Source organism: Chelonoidis abingdonii, chromosome 3 (assembly GCF_003597395.2).
Source record: "Chelonoidis abingdonii isolate Lonesome George chromosome 3, CheloAbing_2.0, whole genome shotgun sequence".
In the NCBI taxonomy this organism is placed as follows: domain Eukaryota; kingdom Metazoa; phylum Chordata; order Testudines; family Testudinidae; genus Chelonoidis; species Chelonoidis abingdonii.
Genome location: NC_133771.1, coordinates 72,244,479 through 72,262,905, shown reverse-complemented (window position 1 = coordinate 72,262,905; position 18,427 = coordinate 72,244,479). Strand labels below are relative to the sequence as shown.

Here is an 18,427-nt window from a genome sequence, read left to right as displayed (position 1 = left end):
TGCCCCGACTGCGCCCCTCAGAACCCCCGACCCATCCAACTGCCCCCTGCTCCCTGTCCCTTGACCACCATCTGGGACCCCCCGCTCCCTTACCATGCTGCTCAGAGCACCAGGACTGGCAGCTGCATTGCCTCGCTGGACCCGGCCATGCCACTGTGCAGTTTAGAGCACCAGGTCAGGCCAGCGGCTCTTGCAGCAGTGCTGCCTGGCAGGAGCTCACAGCCCTGCCACCCAGGCGAGCTGAGGCTGTGGGGGAGGTGGGACAGGGACTAGCCTCCCAGGCCGTGAGCTCAAGGGCCAGGCAGGACCCCGTAGTTTGCCCACCTCTGCCTATAGAGTAAGAATTGCAGCCTAAGGTTCTACGTAGCTTGATCTTTCACAATTTACACTGAATGTTTTTTGTATTTTTCTAATTGGGTAAAACTAGGACATTTAAAAAAAAAAAACCCTTTTAAAAATAAAGTACACCTAAAAATTTAAAAGTGGATAATCAATTCACTTGGCCTCAAAAAGCAACTTATTTGAAAAAACAAACAAACAAACAAAAAAAACAAATGCATAAGGAACCACAGGGCAAGAAAGATAGAATTGCATGTTCTACATATCAGTTTTATTATCTGAAATTACTGTTTCATTGCCAAGCAGTGAAAAAGCAATAACCATCAGCACAAGACTCAGAGGTGGCCTCAAATATAATCAGGACTTATGCCATTAGGAATCACAAAAATCAACCACGCTAACTCAGATAGCAAACCTTCCAGTATGTAGTCAGGCAGTAAGACTAGGTGTAATATGATCAAACCAATAAGCAAATAAGCTATTGTGTTAAACTTGCTGCACACAAAAGAAAACAAGTAAATTATGATAATCAAGTCTCATTAAGGCCATGTGCAACTGCTGCAAGGTCATCACGGGGGGGGGGAGAGGGGGGAACGCAGCCTATGCAGATAGTGAGAGGCATGCAAAAAAATACCAAGCAAGACACTTTTGTGCCAGGTCCAGCATATGGCACTCCACATAAAGGGACTGGTTAAAAACAACGCCATGTTTCTTACACTCTCGTGACTAACTCTAAACAAATGCCAGTCCATAATCCAGGAAACAAAATAAGAGCATAGTGATAACATATAGAAGTCATGCTTCTAGGTGTTTTTAGACCAGGGATGAGATACCTCTGATACCTACAACTTCTAAACTGAATCCAAGTGTACCTTCAAAGCTAAGAACAAAGCTGTAAGGAACTACAGGGCAAAAGAGACAAAAACACATGTCAGTCCCAAGCAGAGAAAATGTTATTTGCTGACCAGTTAGCAGCCAAATATGGAATTTGCCTATGGATGAAAAAATGTAGTTGTCCCTATTTTGGTCTTATGCTTTCCAGTCAATAAAATATTGTTGCTGCTTTGATTGCCTAAAGCCATTTCCCTGCACTCTGCCTGTTTTGAACTCTGTCGTTTTTATTCCTTTTTTAGTATGCCTGATTTTCATTTACTGTAATGTTTAATTTTGCCCTCCAAAAAAAACAAAAACAAAAACACCACTGTCCTTACTAGGCTGAGATTAAGTCACATTGGAGATTAAGAAATAACTAAATTTCAAAGTAAGTAAAAATCCTAACCCTTCGTATTATTTAGGTATTCTGTTAATTAGGTTTGAAATCTAGATCTGATTAGACAGAATAGCTCACCTTTACCAGTTCAGCTCGCTATCGTTAAGTGTTCGTTGTGACTGTGTCCACCAAGATGTTTTAATCTTTCACACTAAGAGAGAGTAGCCTGATATGGCTAGAAAGTATCTCCACTGGGGTTACTCACCAACATCTGCATCAAATCCTGTGGGCTTTGCTGAATACCTGTATGAGCTTGTTTTGATTATGCTAATTGTAGAAAACCTATGTTCTGGCATCACAGTGCAACAATACAAGGAGAACAGTATTTCCATCAAGAGCAACAGACCCTGAAAGGCATGTAGCCTGACAGCTAAAAGTATATGGGTACTTACATTTGTTGTGAACTTGATGGTATCTAAGGGTATGTCTACACTACAAAATTAGGTCGAATTTACAGAAGTCGTTTTTTCAGAAATTGTTTTTATACAGTCGATTGTGCGTGTCCCCACACAAAATGCTCTAAGTGCATTAAGTCGGTGGACTGCGTCCACAGTACCGAGGCTAGCATTGACTTCTGGAGCGTTGCACTGTGGGTAGCTATCCCACAGTTCCCGCAGTCTCTGCTGCCCACTGGAATTCTGGGTTGAGATCCCAATGCCTGATGGGGCAAAAACAGTGTCGTGGGTGGTACTGAGTACATGTCTTCAGGCCCCCCTCTCCCTCCTTCCCTCCGTGAAAGCAACAGCAGACAATCGTTTTGTGCCTTTTTTCCTGGGTTACCTGAGCAGACGCCATACCACGGCAAGCATGGAGCCTGCTCAGCTCACTGTCACCGTACATCTCCTGGGTGCTGACAGACGTGGGACTGCATTGCTACACAGCAGCAGCTCATTGCCTTTTGGCAGCAGACAGTGCATTATGATTGGTAGCCATCGTCGTCATATTCGTGAGTGATCTTTTATCTAACCTCGGTGAGGTCGGTGGGCGCCTAGGCAAACATGGGAGTGACTCAGCCAGGTCATTCCTATCCTCTGCCAAGCACCGAGGAGATGACAATCGCTAGCAGTCATACTGCACCGTCTTCTGGCAAGCCTAAGATATAAAAGATAGATGGAGTGGCTCAAAACAAGAAATTGACCTGATTTGTTTTGTGAAATCAGAGGCCTGCTAAACCCAGGGTTTTCAGTTCAGTCCTTGAGGGGGTCATTCTGTGTGACAGTTGTTTGTGTTTCTCCTTGATGCAAAGCCACCCCTTTTGTTGATTTTAATTCCCTGTAAACCATGTCGTCAATCGCCCCTCCCTCCATCAGAGCAACAGCAGACAATGGTTTTCTGCCTTTTTTCAAGCGCAGACGCCATAGCACTGGGATCATAGAGCCCGCTCAGATCACCGCAGCAAAAATGAGCACTGTATGCACTACGCGCATTATCTTGAAGTATATGCGGAACCAGAAGCTGCAAAACCAAAACCAGGCGAGGAGGCAACGGCAGCGCAGTGACGAAAGTGATGAGGACATAGACTTCTCACAAACTATGGGCCGGGCAATCTGCACATCATGCTGATGAGCTCTGCATGGTCACCTGTGCTGATCAGCTCGCCACACTGGCCAAACAGGAAACGAAATTCAAAAGTCTGCAGGCCGTTTCCTGTCTAGCTGGGCAGTGCAACTGAGTTGAGAGCGCTGTCCAGAGAAGTCACAATGGAGCACTCTGGGATAGCTCCTGGAGGCCAATACCGTCAAATTGTGTCCAGATTACCCCAAATATGACCCGGCAAGACCGATTTCAGCACTAATCCCCTCATCGGAGGTGGCGTAAAGAAATCGATTTAAAGAGCCCTTTAAGTTAAAAAAAAAGGGGGGGGGTTTTGGCATGTGGACGGGTCCAGGGTTAAATCGAGGTAATGTTGCTAATTTTTTAAATAACCACTTTATTTCCCTCTCACTCAACATCTATGTTAATCTGCTGAAGCCACTTTACAATCTGTATATTGTCACAATGTGCCAATACTTCTTTATCACTAGGCCACTGTGTGGAATTAAAGCATCAAAACTGAAATACATGGGTCTGATTTTTCTATAGATTTGTGTCTTAAGACCCAGAGATGTTTACTTTTTCACAAATTTACCATTGCTATAGATAAGTTTTTGGACATAAGGGTCAAGATTCCGTTTCATTGTTTGAGTTCCAGTATATTGTATTCTATTCAGGTTCTTGTACTGTACCCATCACCACGGTATCTAAGCATATAACACTTTGCAAAAGCTGCAAAGCCTCAAACACAAGGCATTTTTTCCTTAGCGAGAGAGAGAGAGAGAGAGAGAGAGAGAGAGAGAGAGAGAGATTTCAGTCACGATGATGAAGTCTACCATGAAATATGTGCCCAAAATTTGTCTGTCGGGAATTACCATAAGAATGCCCCTAATGTTGACTAAATCAGCCCTTGACCAGGAATTTCCTACAACATGTTCTAAAGGGATCACAGATAAATGGGGATGACAGGGTGTTATGCCCTGACTAGTAGCTTACAGTGCATGATAGACACTTTTGAAGTAGCTAATAATTGTCTCAACTTCTGGAGACTTACAGAAGTATAGTTTGAAAATGTTCTTCAAAATAAATTAAAATTTTGAAAGAAAACAATAGCTTTGGGATCTAGAATGCTGAACTCAAGGTTGTGAAAAAAAACAGCTAACCTGTCACAGCCATCAGTTGAAAAAACTAATAGGACAAAGCCGTGTGTGTTTATCAGACTATTCAAATACATTCATGTGGAGAGTACCTTATGACAACTATGAATAAGGACAAATTAACATTTTTTGACCTCAATCACAGCACTTCTGATAATCATCTCTAAAAGAACTTCATACAATGTAGGTATTAATGACCTCCAGCACTGCAACACCTGATTATCTCATAAATAATGGTTTTATCCTCACAATACCCTTTAATAAGATTGTAAAATGAAAATGAAAATTTCCCAGATGGATAAACTGATGCACAAATAAACTAAGGGACTAGCCTGAGGTCACAGAGGTAGTGAGTGACAGAGCTGGGAATTTAACCTAGCTCTCCAGAGTCTCAGTCCTGTGCCTTAGCTTCAGAGTCCAGGAACCAGACAGCCAACAACTTTCTAGTCTACACATTTGTACTTTGAACTCCCTGGCCTAGGACAGCCAAAGTATGACAAGTTGCTAATAGAGAGAGCCCCCTCACAATTAACAGTGGAGGTAGAGCTCTTCAATATCTGGCTAGAAAGGCCAGCAAGAAGTAGCCAAAAATACTTCCTGGGTTTAATCAATCTGAGACCATAGAGTAGACTAGCCCTGAAGTGGAAATATGGATGAGATAGTCTACATCAGTGGTCACCAACTGATCAGTCGTGACTGACTGGTTGATCCCGGAGCCTCTGCCAGTCGATCGCGATCTCCGGGCCACTAAAAGTCTGGCAGCGGAGCAGGGCTCCCTAACTGGGAACCAGTCAATGGGAGCTGCGGGGGCGGCACTTGCGGGCATGGGCAGCGCGTGGAGATCCGCTGCCCTCCTCCCCTCAGGGACCACAGAGACATGCTATCCGCCAGCCACTTCTGGAAGCGGCGTGGGGCCACAGTAGCCAGGCAGCTTGCCTGAGCCACACTGCACTGTTGGCTGGGAGCTGCCTGTGGTAAGCGCCTCCTGGCTGGAACCTACAGCTCACACCCCCTTCTGCACCCTACTTCTCCTGCCCCAGCCTGGAGCCCCCTCCTGCACCCAAACTCCCTCCCAGAGCGCTTACTCTCTTCTGCACCCCAACACTCTGCACCAGCGCGGAGAACCCTCCTGAACCCAAAATCCCTCCCAGAACTTGCACCCCTCACTCCTGCACCCCAACCCCTTGCCCAGGCTCAGCCAATGCACACCCCACAGTTGAGAATGTTATACTGATTTCTGACAATCCCTGAAGGATTTTGGATCTATAAACCATAAATGATACTAATAAAAAGTAAAATTCATGAAATGTCCAGTGGATTCTGAGATTAGATAATAATGTGATTGTATGACCCATGCACCCAAATGCCCTCACAGAGCTTGCACCCCAACCCAGGCTCAGCCCGGAGCCCCCTCCCACACTCTAAACCCTTCAGCCCCAGCCCAGAGCCTGCACCCCCTCCTCCAACCCAGCCCCCTGTCCCAGCCCAGTGAAAACGAGTGAGGGTGGGGGAGAGTGAGCAACAGAGGGAGGGGGCAAAATGGAGTGAGTGGGCTGGGGCTTCAGGGAAGGGTAGATCCTGGGTTGATCTTAAAATTCAGAAAATGATCTTGTGCATAAAAAGGTTGGAGACCACTGGTCTACACTGAAACACACATACAATGTGATGATTAAACTCCCCGGTTCAAACTTGACCCAAAGATAAGATTAAGTACATGGTCAGTCCATTAGAAATTCTCCATGGGTTCTACCCAGGGATCATTGAGTTCAGATCAGCACTTCTGACATAAAAGAAAAAAAAAAAATGTGCTAAGATTAGCAACAGACAATGCATTTACTAAACAGCAATTTTGTGTGTTCATTTTCACTTTAAATGCATAAAAAGTTTTTAATAGAAAGCTGTAAAACTATGTTCAAAAGTAAATAATAAATTAGACTTGTCTACTTGTACCTTTGGTGGAGGTTACTGATTTCCTCATCTTTGCGATTAATTTCCACTCTGGCAGTTTTTATAAGTGCTGAAATATTCTTTTTAAGTGCCTGATTTTCATTTTGTAGAATGGAGTTCTATTTAAAAAAATACATGGAGAATTAGCCTGAAATATTTACCTTCATACATGCATAAAAACATTAGACACATATGATAGCAATTAGAAAAACAGACATTCCTATTAAAACAGACTACAAAATGTATTGCAACAGTTATGTAAAAGGCAGCGAATGAATGGTCTCTACACAAGTCAAAATTCTTCACTCTTACTTATGTTCCTTGTGTTTTTGATATATTAAAAAATATAATGACCAAGATATAACCATGTTTTATACTGAGAGCCCACAGAATTGTACTGATGTAATCCACATCTTTCCTTGCTCCAGGCCCTCTACTATTTGTTGCTCTCACTGTCATTGTATCAAGTGTACAATTTAGTGTGCAAGCTCTACAGGGCAGTGACTGTAATTCTCTCCTGGCAACATTAGTCTATGGCAGGGCTTACTGGGGTTGATTGTGGGCATCTGATTGTTCTCAGCAAAGCATGACAAAATAAACTTATGTAGGAACAAATTCTGAGGTGTTGAGCATCTTCAGCTCTCCCCGCCATCAGTGGGAGTTGAAAGCAAAAAATGAAGACCTGATGCTGAACACCTTCAACTCCCTAATCTTCATGATTAACTATTCTGAATGGCTGCAGAGACTCTGACACTATACATTAAATAGACATTATCAACAAAAGAATTGGACATCTTTCCAGAAGCAACCAGCTAGCTCTCTCTCTCTCTCTCTCCCTCCCGACCCTTTTTTTTTTTTTTTAAACGTGCAGAGTTAGGGTTCCTAACAGGCTATGTTACATTTTGTATGTAATTTTAGAAACACAAGTTTATCTAGTACTCTACTAAAGGGACAAGTGACTATCTTTTGCTTTAAAGATTCCTGGGAAAGTTATTGCAGTAGATACCTAACTAGTTGTGTTATTCTCTCAAAGCAATATACATCGGATGCCATATTAGTGTACTTAAAGCAAACTGAATTCTCACTGATAAGTTTTAAAGATACCCTTTAGCACACAGTACCTGTGCCTGTACTTCCTTAAACTTCTTCATCAACTCTTTAATCTGCTGCTGACATTTTCCATACTCTGTCTTCAACTGTAAAATAAAGGAGATTTCACTTTATAGAGGTTATATATTTATGTAAAAGTTAGTTAAGTAAATGGTTCTAAGATTTGTATCTGGAAACTGTTCTTTAGTTAAGGACATAGCTTATAAAATGACATTTCTTCCCAATAGCACTCTCATTTTAAAATATTAAAATGTTTAAAAAGCTGTCAGATTTAAAAAAAAACATATTAGCTTTTTCATGTGAGTACATAAAATAACTTCCTCAGTTTAGGTGTTAAAAAAAAGTTACAAAAAAGCTCACTGAATTTCACATGAGCAGAGTAAACTTACATGTGCATGTACAATAGTGGTAAGCTAGGGAGTTACAGGGAGCCAAGCCACTAGGAGAAGATGATGAGCTTATCTGGAGTCACAAAACAAGCTTCTGCAGAAGTGGAACTTCTGATGAGTTTAAAAACTGTGCTAAGCAGCAGTTCTGCATGCATTCCTTCTCTTACAACCTTTAAGAGCTCCATGGGAGAGCAAGTCCTGTAGCTTTCTCTGGTTTTGTAAAGTACAAGTCCCATCAGGGACCTTGTGGACTTTATGTAATGCTGAGGACTCAGAGTTTAAAATAAACATAATGAAAAATGCCAAAACCCAAACTTTCCAAAAACAGTCAAGGAACAAGTTCGTGTTGAGGTCAAAAGAATAAACAAAGTTTTAGAGTTTCTAATTTAAGATATTTTTTGAATCATCCAGAAGTTAGGAAACTTTTATAAAAATGAACATGCAATTTTCCAAACAGTCATACTTATATCACAGTTTAGCCAACTGCCTCCAAATTTCCAAAACATTTTTTTCCCTTTTTTTTCAGGAACTACAATTAAGAGGTTTAAGGTAAAGTAGTTTAAGTTTTGCAGTTTCAAGATTACTTTTCTGATAAGCCCAATCATGCCCTTAAGTATACTGACCATTTCTCCATAATCAGTGCAAGAGTTTTTTCAGAATATAATTGGAAGGAAGACTGAAATGCCAAAGGGTATAATCTCACCATGATACTTCATGCATTAACATGAGAATAGATAGTGCCATAATTAGAACACGAGTCCAATTCTTACATAACCTTTAAAATTAAGATAAAATTGCTTAGTACATAGTTTTGTTCTATGAAAGTTTTCTTTTTTTCGTCTATCGTTTGACCAACAGTGTTGTTTTAAAACAATTTTTGCAGTCTGCTAGCATATGACAATTTTTTCTATTAGCTGTAATCATATTACTACACACATCATTGTAAGTTGCTTCCTTTGCAGTTCCTTCTTCAATCAAGATCTCATCAAATAAGTTTAAACAGTTTCTTGTCGGTGTAGAGTTTTGAGCAGGATTGTCTGAAATAAGAAATACTCATGAGGTAAGGGAAAAAAATATGACCAAAGTAGTTTGTATTATGCAGTGAGCAGATTTCTGTCACAGAGGAGAGGCCTTTTAAACAAGACGGCTCACATTCTTCAATGAGAAAGTCACAACAGTAAAAAGATTCTCTCCTTTCATCCCCTGCCACCACTTTAATATTTGCGCTTTTATTTTATTCGAAAATTTAAGGGCTGAATTTGCATTCTAACGTAAAAGTGAATGAAATTTAGTTTTAAAGTCTACTTGCAAATATTTTGCTTAAAATTTTTTTTATCGTTATTACTGATTCATAGGACAGCAAACCTCACTGAATGTGAGTGCATTTTACAGGATTGGTTAATACTGTTTCCAATTAAAACAGACAGCAAACGCATAGCAAGCCCTTTAATTTAAAAGTGCCGAGAAGGGGTAAATCTAGATGGTAGGCCAAGTTTCCAGGATTTTAAAGTCAGTAATTAATGGACAGCCAGAACAAAGAGCGTCTTGCAATGCATTCTGCATCTGGCTAGATTCAGTCTTAGAAACATTTCCAGTGGGAGAAGATTCCTGAGGCAGAGGCCAGCTACCAAGAAAGCCCAGCCTCTGACTCCTGTGAGTTACATATACAAGTAGCAGGCAGGTCAGTCAGAAAGAGAAGGGGCAGTCTCAGCATTCAGCCCAGTAACCAAGCATGTTCCAAAATGAAGGGCATTTAGAATATAACTGACAAACTTTCCTCTATGTTGTTTTATGTCCTCTTCCAAGTCTTGACTCACTTGCTCTAGCTCCACTGTAATGCAGAAGCATAGACCACAGAAGTCAAACACCCTCCCTCATCCTATCTGTATGTTTTGTTCATCAGTCACCTCCTATTCAGACACCCAGACTTCAAGATCTCTGTGACAAGGACTGTCTTCTTTGTTATTTGGCTGCACAGTGCCTACCACAAAGGGGCCCCAATCCTTGACTGAAATTCTTAGACGCTACCATAATACAAACAGATATTAACACAACGCATCCAGTCAGGCTGGTGATACTTTATTTGTGCCTAGCATCAAGAATCCTCACACAGTAGATCGAACTAAATAAGACAATGCAGCAGTTTACTATCAACATACCGGAAACAACTGAAGTGCTGTCCAACCCATCGTAAATATCTACTGAGCTCTCATCATCATCCCTAAAAGAGGAAGCTGCAAATAAAGCAAGATCAAAAGCAAAATTTTTAAACTTTTAGTAACTTTTTAAGCTTTACTCTTTCTATGAGAGTGTACATTTCACAGAACTACAATTAACACTAATGTATTAATGCACAGTATTTTACATTTGTATAGCACCTATCATCGCCAACTATTTTGTAGGGAAGCATCTGTTCTGCTACACTTTGGTGGGAGATAGGGATATTTTGGCCAACGACACTAAGGTAAGTTTCCACTCCTAGGAAAAAAAACCTCTTTAGTGTCAATGAGGAAAAGACATTTGTAAGCAGTAAGATGGCCACATTGAAATTTGAAACCCTAGTCCAAGGGCACTTCACACCCAAAGCTTGGACTACTCTGGAAATTAGATAAAAGCATCATAACACTAAATGATGGAAAACTACTGCTGTATTTAAATCTCCTCCTAGTACATTGATAAGAAATTTAATACAGCAATCTGTTTATGTAACCTGTGTTTCAATTCAAATAGCTTATTCATACGATTAAAGTTTACTGACATTTTAATAATATAACTAAGGCTCATTGGAAAAAGCTGCGAGGAGTCCTTGTGGCACCTTAGAGACTAACACATTTATTCGGGCATAAGCTTTTGTGGGCTAGAACCCATTTCATCAGTGGGTTCTAGGCCACAAAAGATTATGCTCAAATAAATGTGTTAGTCTCTAAGGTGCCACAAGGACTCCTCGTTGTTTTTTCTGACACAGACTAACATGGCTACCACTCTGAAACCTGGAAAAAGCTGGTTCATCAAGACTGAAATTTCCCATGAAAGCAAGCCTGCTTCGAAGAACTTACAGGGGTCCCTACCAGCTCCCTTGGCAGGCTTCAGGGGAGCCCATCATGTGGGCTGCCTTGGGCCAGAGACTTCAGGGCTTCCAGGCTTCCTGCAGCAGAGCAGGGTGCCTGAAAGCCCTGGTTCTGCAGCAAGCCCTGAAAACTCTGGCTTGAGCTAGAAGCCAGGAAGCACTGGGAGCCATAGCTGTCAGGGCTTTCAGGTTCCCTGCCACACAGCTGGGAGCCTGGCAGATTGGCTCTCAGTGTTTAAGCTCTTAGCACTGCAGCAGAGATTCTGAAAGCCCCAAATGAATCTGGAGCTGTCAGGCTCCCTGCTGCTGAACCAGACTCCTTGGCCACTTGGCTCCCTGGGCTGAGCCAGACTCTTGAAGCAGTTAGCTCCCCAGGCTGTAGGAGTTAGCCAGCTGGCCTAGGAGTTTGGAAGCCCTGAGATCTCAGCCTCGGGGCAATCTGTATGGCAGGGCTGCCCCACAAGTCCAGACCCCTGGATCTCTGGCAGCTGTTGACACAATTCACACCAGTTTCACTGCAACTATTCAATGATGGGCAGCAATGAAACTGATATGAATCATGTCTATTTCACTCAGCTGCAGCTGGGTATCAAGGAGCATATTTCATTTTAGAAACACCATGTTTCAGTGTTTCCAAAAGATAAATTTTTCAAATCCCCCAGTTCACAAGAAATCTCACTATTCAGAATTTCTTGTGAACTTGAAATTCTGAATAACATCTTCTTTTATTTATCTTATTTTTCAGGTTAACAATCCCAGTCTTTTCATATCAGACTTCTCATGCCTCTACTCATTCTCACTTGGTCGGGAAAATAATGTTTACAGTATCTTGATTGCTTGTGAAAGGAAATGTACTCAGACACAAACTAGTACACCTCTTATAACATTTCTACATAAAAAGCTGTATTAAAAGGGAGTTCAGGTTCAGAGTAGCAACTCAAATGGTAAGAGACACTACTGGGATGTTGTAGGGTTATCTCAAAATCCTGCATTACAAAACCCAGGAAATATAAGATATCCACACAACCTTAACTCTGGCCTGTACTGACACCATGCATTAACCATATGATTACGGCATTTTAGTACTTGCAGTACCAGATTAGATTAAAATGATTTTTAAAAACATTCTATTATTTTCACTCATCATAGCATTATTATACATTTGGTGTGGAGGACTTGTCTTCATCTTGCAAAGTAAAAAATTAACATCCTATTTAGTAAAGGTCTTACCACCACAAGGGATATCACATAATGTCAGTCCATCATCATCTGTTGCCATTATACTAATTCCCTACAGCTTCCCCATCTGCGTGTGTACAATAAAAAAAGCAGAATGGTTAGATTAACCAATCATTTGAAAACCATATCATGAACTAAAAGCATCTTTAAGGATCGCTCACAATGGGTTCAAATTTGATAGTCATTTTTTAATGAGATCCAACAACAAGCTAAGTAGATCCAGGTGGATTTTTGATGCCAGGTTACAGAATTTAGCTCTATAGTCTGGCAAAATAAAATATAAATAAAGGACAACTTCATACACAATTAAAAGCGTTCTTAAGCACAACAAAATTATATTAATCTCTATATTACTTAGTATTGCTAAATAATCTTCATAGGAAAAAACCTTCCTATGCAGCCAGGTCAGTTTACACTGCATAAAGATAATAGATCTACCAAGTATATTTCTAAAGCAATTAATGAAAATAATCCAATCCCACTTCTACCTACACTTTAAAAGTAAATTACTATTATACTTAAAAACCAAAGCAGCAACCCATATAAACACTTCATATTTACATGACATTTTTCCTGCCAATGGATCCAACAGCAGTTAACCCAAGACACTGTACACCAACTGGAAACTATCATTTCATTCTTCTCACCCTCACTGACATGCAACCACCTGAAGTGAAGGTGGCAGCCTGGTGAACATCGATTAATACAGTGCGGGAAGGGGAGGACTAAGATATCTGGATAACAGCACAAGTAACTATGCTATGAAATCTTTACCAGGGCATACACATAGGGCAGCATCAAGACTCTCAGTGGGTGGAGGTGTTGTGGACAAATTGGAAAAAGTCCAGAGGAGAACATCTCTCCTGAAGTGTGGTGCTCAGAACTGGACACAATACTCCAGTTAAGGCCTTGTCAGTGTTGAACAGAGTGGCAGAATTACTTCTTGCTTACACCACTCCTGCTAATATACCCCAGAATGTCATTCGCTTTTTTTTTCTTTGCAACAGTATTGTGCTGTTAGCTCATATTTAGTTTGTGATCCACTATAACCCCCAAATCCTTTTCTGCAGCAATCTTTCCTAGGTAGTCATTTCCCATTTAGTATATTATGCCATGCCAGGGATGGCAATGGGGAGAATAAGAGTTATGCTATGCCGGGAGGTGAGGGAAGAACAGGGATTGAGTTTACGCCTGGCCAGGGCTGACAGGCAGCTGTGGGCTATGCCAAGATAGGGATGACAACGAGTGGGCAATGGGGTGAGGGCAAATGGGAGCTATGCCAGGCTGGGGGGGGGCAGCTGGGAGGGGGCATGTCAGGCTGGGGATGGCAACAGCTGGGCAGAGGAATAGGGGCCATGCCAGTCAGAAGGGCTAAGGCCAGGGCAGGGATGGCAGTCGGCAACTTATACGGGGTGGGGGTGGTAGCAGTTGAGGAGGTGTAGCTGTACCAGGCAGGGGGGTGGTGTCTGGGTGGGGAAGGTGGTGGTGGGGGCTGTGCCAGGCAGGGAGGGGGGTGGTGGGGGGCTGTGCCAGGCTGGTAGCTGTGGGGGAGCTGTGCTAGGCTAGGGATGATGGTGGTGGTAGTGGTGGTGGGGGGCTGTGTCAGGCTGGTAGCTGTGGGGGAGCTGTGCCACTAGATGATTTTGGGGGGGGCTGTGTCAGTCTAGTAGCTGTGGGGGAGCTGTGCCAGGCTAGGGATGATGGGGGGGGGCTGTGCGAGGCTGGTAGCTGTGGGGGAGCTGTGCCAATCCCGAGGGCGCTATGCCAGGCGGGGGGCGGGGACTGGGTCTCTCTCTCTTCCAACCCCTCCCCCTGGCTGCGCGCATTCGCCTGGCCCCCGCCGCGGACCCTGTCCCGCCCCCTTCACCAACCGGTTAGCGTCTCTCCCTCGCCGCGACAGCTTCCCAGAAACCCGGAATCTCCCCAGTGCCGCCGCTGTCGCCGCTACAAGTCCTGCAGGCCGGGCCAAGGGGAGGAGGGGCGGGATTCGGGCAACTGCCAGCCACTCAGTAGAGACGCACAGCACGTAACCTCACAGACGTCACTAGTTTCCGCCTCTAGGAAAAAACAGTTGGCGCGAAAGTGAACCGTCTGCGGCGGCCCCGCCCCCAAGAGCCTGGCCCTGCCCCCCTCCACACAAGCTCCGCCCCCTTCTCCCTGTGTCTCGAGCTCCGCTCCGAGACCCCCGCGCTCTACTTTCCCTCCCGAGCTCCTGACCCAGCGCCCTGCCTGCCCGGAGCAGATGTACCTGCCAGGAGGGAGGGGTAATGCTTCGCGTCCTGGGGCAATGGGCAGACGAGGCAGTTCATTTTTAAGTCTCTGTTTTCACGCCGCAGCTAAAAATACAGCCGCACAATCCTCGTGCTCCGCCCGTGGGCGATACTCCTGGCGGCCAAGGGGGAGAGAAACAGCGCCGCGAGTTGCCTTTGCCTGTTTGCGGCGCTCAAATGACATTATTCGTTTTTTCACCACCGTCCCCTCCAGCGGCGTGTTGGATACGGTGAGGTGGACAGGGTCTCCGTCATGAAGCGCCACTCTGGAACCATTTGCAGCTTGAGGCTCTTATTCAGTGAAAGTAAATCGACTCGGTGAGGGCATAAATGGATCCCATCGTAGGATCAGAGTGTAAAATAGGAGGCCCCGATCCAGCTGTCAGTGAATCAATGTTTAAACTCCTTGAAAACATTGTAAGGCTGCCACCTTCTCATGCAGATTCCCCCACAGTCTCTGTTGTGCCCTGGTGTTTACAGACCACTGCCAACACGCGAGCAGACAGCAACAGTTCATGCGCAGCTAGTCAGTAGCAAAACATGATCATGTTCTAGTTACCTCGTCGCCCTTCTGCTCGAGCCCGACCTGTTCGTCTCATACACCTGCTGTCTCCTCGCTGCCCATGTAGCCCAGTGTCATAGCAATAGTTCAGGGGGCACTGAGGAGTCTTGGCACCTGGCAGGACCGAGCTCTGAACGCTGAACCCGGCCAGAACAGAGCAGTAGCATCCCTGATCACAGAGAAGCGACAGGGTAAGACTCCCCCCAGCTCCCGATGCTGTAAGTAGAACTGCTGCGGCTTCCGTGGAGCCACTTGGAAAACTACAGATCCCAGCATGCAGCGCTCGATCTTCTGCGAGACCGCTCGGCTCAAGGGGAAGTGTTGCATGCTGGTACACGTAGTTTTCCACCGGCCCTGCGGCTGGGGACGCGAGGCCACTTCCTTTCCGTCAACGGCGCAGGTTGTTGACGTTCTGCCAGTAACGGAAGCTTGTCCCGCGCGAGCTGCGCGTCTCTTCTTGTCCCCCACGTGTCGCGGTGTATCGGAGCTTCTAAAGGGACGCGCGCCCCTCCCCCCTCCGCGAGAGACCCTGGAGTTCGCGGCGAGGGATGGAGGCCCTGCGGATGCGCGTGGCCGGCCCGCTGCAGCTAGTGGCGCGGCGGAACGAGAAGAGCAGCGGCGAGCTGGGCAGGTTCCTGGCCAAGCAGGTGAGCGAGTGGCCGCGCAGCGGCAGTGCAGCTCCCGGAGGCATCGGGCAGCTCCCGGGGCAGCCCTCCCAGCCCGCGTCTGCCCCCGCTCCCGCCTGCTGCGTCACCCGGCTGTCGCTGTGGGGCTGAGGAGGAGAACAAGAGAGCCCCCCTCTTCTGAAACACCTCCACCCCCGTCTGCTTTCCCAGAACTGCCCCCCTCAAAGACACGACTCAGCCCCCTCCCCCCGGTCTGCCGTCCATCTCTCTCCCTCATGCCTCAGCGTCTGCCACGGTGAGCAGAGGACAACTGCACCCTGTGCAGAGAACACCACGCACCCCCATCGGCCCTCCATCTTTGTTTCCTGCTAGCTCTCAACCTCCAATGCTTGTCCAGCCCTCATCTGCTCACCCAGGTGTATCCCTAACGGGGAAAGGTGAAAACACCTTTCCTACTGCTCTGCATAGTTAGAGCTTTTTATCTTGTGGCCTCTGAAGTCAGAGCCACCGGAGCTCCCCTTCTGACACGTTTGTACTATATTCTCATCGACAATATACTGTTCCTTCTTGGTTTTAACCTCCATTCTCTTCCAGGCCTATGGAGATGAATCTGCCCTACAGTGAGAGCTAGAGGGAGCTAAGTATTGAAATATCTTTGAGGATTTGGGCCTCAGTTTCTCCCCTTCAGTCCCCTACACTTCAGAATGTATTTTTGTCTCGCCGCCTTCTCTGTAAATATTAGAGGGAGTGTGGTCTAGTAAGTAAAGACAGGAAGTCCTGGGTTCTATTTTTAGCTTTACCAGTTGCTGTGTGATCTGGAGAGGATTGCTGACTTCTATGTGCTTTAGTTTCTTTAGTTAAAAAGTAGGGCTACTTATCTTCATTGTGGGATGTTGAGGTCTAATTCATTTATGTCTGTGAAACATTTGGAGAGCTTCAGTTGGAAGGTGTTGGAAGAGGAGATAAAAGTGGGAAAAATTATCTTTCGTGACCGAAGTTTCAAAGTACTTAAACAGCACGCACACACAGAAACTACCTCAAATTACATTTGAGTGCCTAAGTAGGAAATGTTCCCTATGTCTGAGGGTGAGGGAGGCTAAACCATCAAACTTTTTCAGGGTATAAACTCTTATTTCAAAATGATTTTTCTCTGCTACAGGAAAAACCTTCCTACTGTGAATCGATGATTTGCAGTCTTATTTATTTATAGACAGCGCTAGTCATTGGTGGTTACAGTTTTCTCAAGCACTAGTAGGAGGAAAGTGAAATTGATGTGAAAGGATTTAGCTAGCATTATAAGTGAGTATGTATGTGGGAGCTCAGATGGATGTGAGAACTGCAAACATGATTCCACGTGGAATTGAGTAACTGTCCATGACTATTGCAGGCTGTTGGCTCCTTGCTTTTCGCTGTTTACTTTTTTCACATAAGGTGTTGATGCACATTGCTTCAAAATTGTTAATGGTAACGTAACAAACCTGTCACCACCTTGCCCTTTCATGGGCTGCTGCTTCCCAGTTACTGGACTCGATCTCACATGTTTTCAGGTTTGACTTCAATGTATCTTTATACCATTTGTACCAACCACCATGAGAGTGACTGCCTTGTTTTAGCTGACCATAAATTATGTCTTTGGGTGTTCCTGAGTCAGCCATACAAATAAGGTGCCCAGACCAATGCAGCTGAGCCATTATGAACATGCCTTGAGTGCCGGACATCTGTCAACAATTAAGGATTTTGGTATTAGGAATCTTGATCCACTATTTGACCCGGCAAACAGACAGAAGGCAAATGGGACTGATTGAGTTTCCTGGAATGGAGCAATATGTTGTTCATGTCTCACAACCATATACAAGTGTCGTTAGCACAACTGCTCGATAGATATTTTAATTATCACTTATTTCGGTGCCCTTATCATTCTGTAGGTGTTGTGGCAACTTCTCAAATACAGAGCTCACCTTAGACAGCATGCTGTCTAGGTAACAAAAGGAGCGTTGAGAGGAGTGTTGTTGATCTTAATAAATGGGTAGATATGCACATCTCCCTGCACAGGTTCGATACAGTATTTCAGGGTTTTTTTTGACTAATTGTGAAACCAAAGCAATTAACTGCATGAACAAAGTGATCAGTTATACATTGAATGTCATTAATCTAGTGAATAACTAGTGCACAGTCATCAGCAAATAAAAGTAAAAAGTAAATAAGTAAATGCCACTTTTGTGTGAGCACAGAAGTGTTGCAGATTAAACAATTTCCCATTGGTATAGAATTGAATAAATACTCCTGTTAGTGTTATGAAATGCATGCATAAGCATAGCCAAAAAAAAGGATGGAAAAGAGTATGGGAGCAAGCACAGAGCCTTGTTTGGGACCATTACCATTTTCCACCACTCTGACCAATATCCCATGATGGAAGGCCCAAATGACAGAAATAAACTTTGCACGGCATCCAAAGATGAACAGAAGTTTCTGGAGTCTCTCATGATTTACAGAATCAAAAGCCTTAAGGGTGATAGGGCAAACTGGTAAAGGTGAACACTGTTGACATCCTTGAAATCTTGTGGTACTGACTCTTGCTCCCATATAATATGGAAGAGCCTTATAAGGTGCCTTGCAATATAGTAGCCAGTCTGCTTGTAAAGCTGTGCTGGAATGGTATCTAGTCCAGGTGATTTCCCTTGTGACATCTGCTTGACTGTAGTCTTGTATGAGGTAGGGGCTGATTCAGGCCATTCTTATAAAGGGTGTTGTGGAAGAGCATTCATTGCTTCCTCAGCGATGGCTGAAGGGTAATTGAGAAGTGAACTCAAATGTTCTGGCCATCAAACATTTTTTTTTGTCAATTAAAAGTTGATTACCATCCAGAGTGCATACGAGGGTTATCCTGTTTCACCTGGGGCCATACACAGCATGGAGAC

General features: G+C 44.2%; 2 protein-coding genes and 1 long non-coding RNA gene across 6 annotated transcripts in view; 1 reads left to right on the top strand and 2 right to left on the bottom strand.

Moving 5' to 3' along the window:
* The window catches only part of CASP8AP2 (caspase 8 associated protein 2), a 30,877-nt gene extending 15,764 nt beyond the window's left edge, over positions 1-15,113 (bottom strand). The window contains exons 1-7 of one of the 4 annotated variants that reach the window (XM_032771533.2): positions 14,881-15,113; positions 13,923-14,108; positions 12,043-12,118; positions 9,905-9,979; positions 8,682-8,782; positions 7,368-7,442; positions 6,250-6,365 (exon numbers count right to left, since the gene is read on the bottom strand). In XM_032771533.2, coding sequence (XP_032627424.1) covers positions 6,250-6,365; positions 7,368-7,442; positions 8,682-8,782; positions 9,905-9,979; positions 12,043-12,091 — 416 coding nt within the window. In that variant the 5' untranslated portion in view covers positions 12,092-12,118; positions 13,923-14,108; positions 14,881-15,113. The other 3 variants (XM_032771532.2, XM_032771535.2, XM_032771534.2) reach the window with 3 other exon arrangements.
* LOC142046567 (uncharacterized) overlaps positions 1-18,427 on the bottom strand; it is a 1,033,250-nt gene that overhangs the window by 556,004 nt on the left and 458,819 nt on the right. The window lies entirely within an intron of this gene.
* Positions 15,277-18,427, top strand: part of MDN1 (midasin AAA ATPase 1) — a 217,883-nt gene continuing 214,732 nt past the window's right edge. Inside the window, exon 1 of the mRNA XM_075063473.1 lies at positions 15,277-15,530. Coding sequence (XP_074919574.1) covers positions 15,432-15,530 — 99 coding nt within the window. The 5' untranslated portion in view covers positions 15,277-15,431. The remainder of the gene's footprint in view (positions 15,531-18,427) is intronic.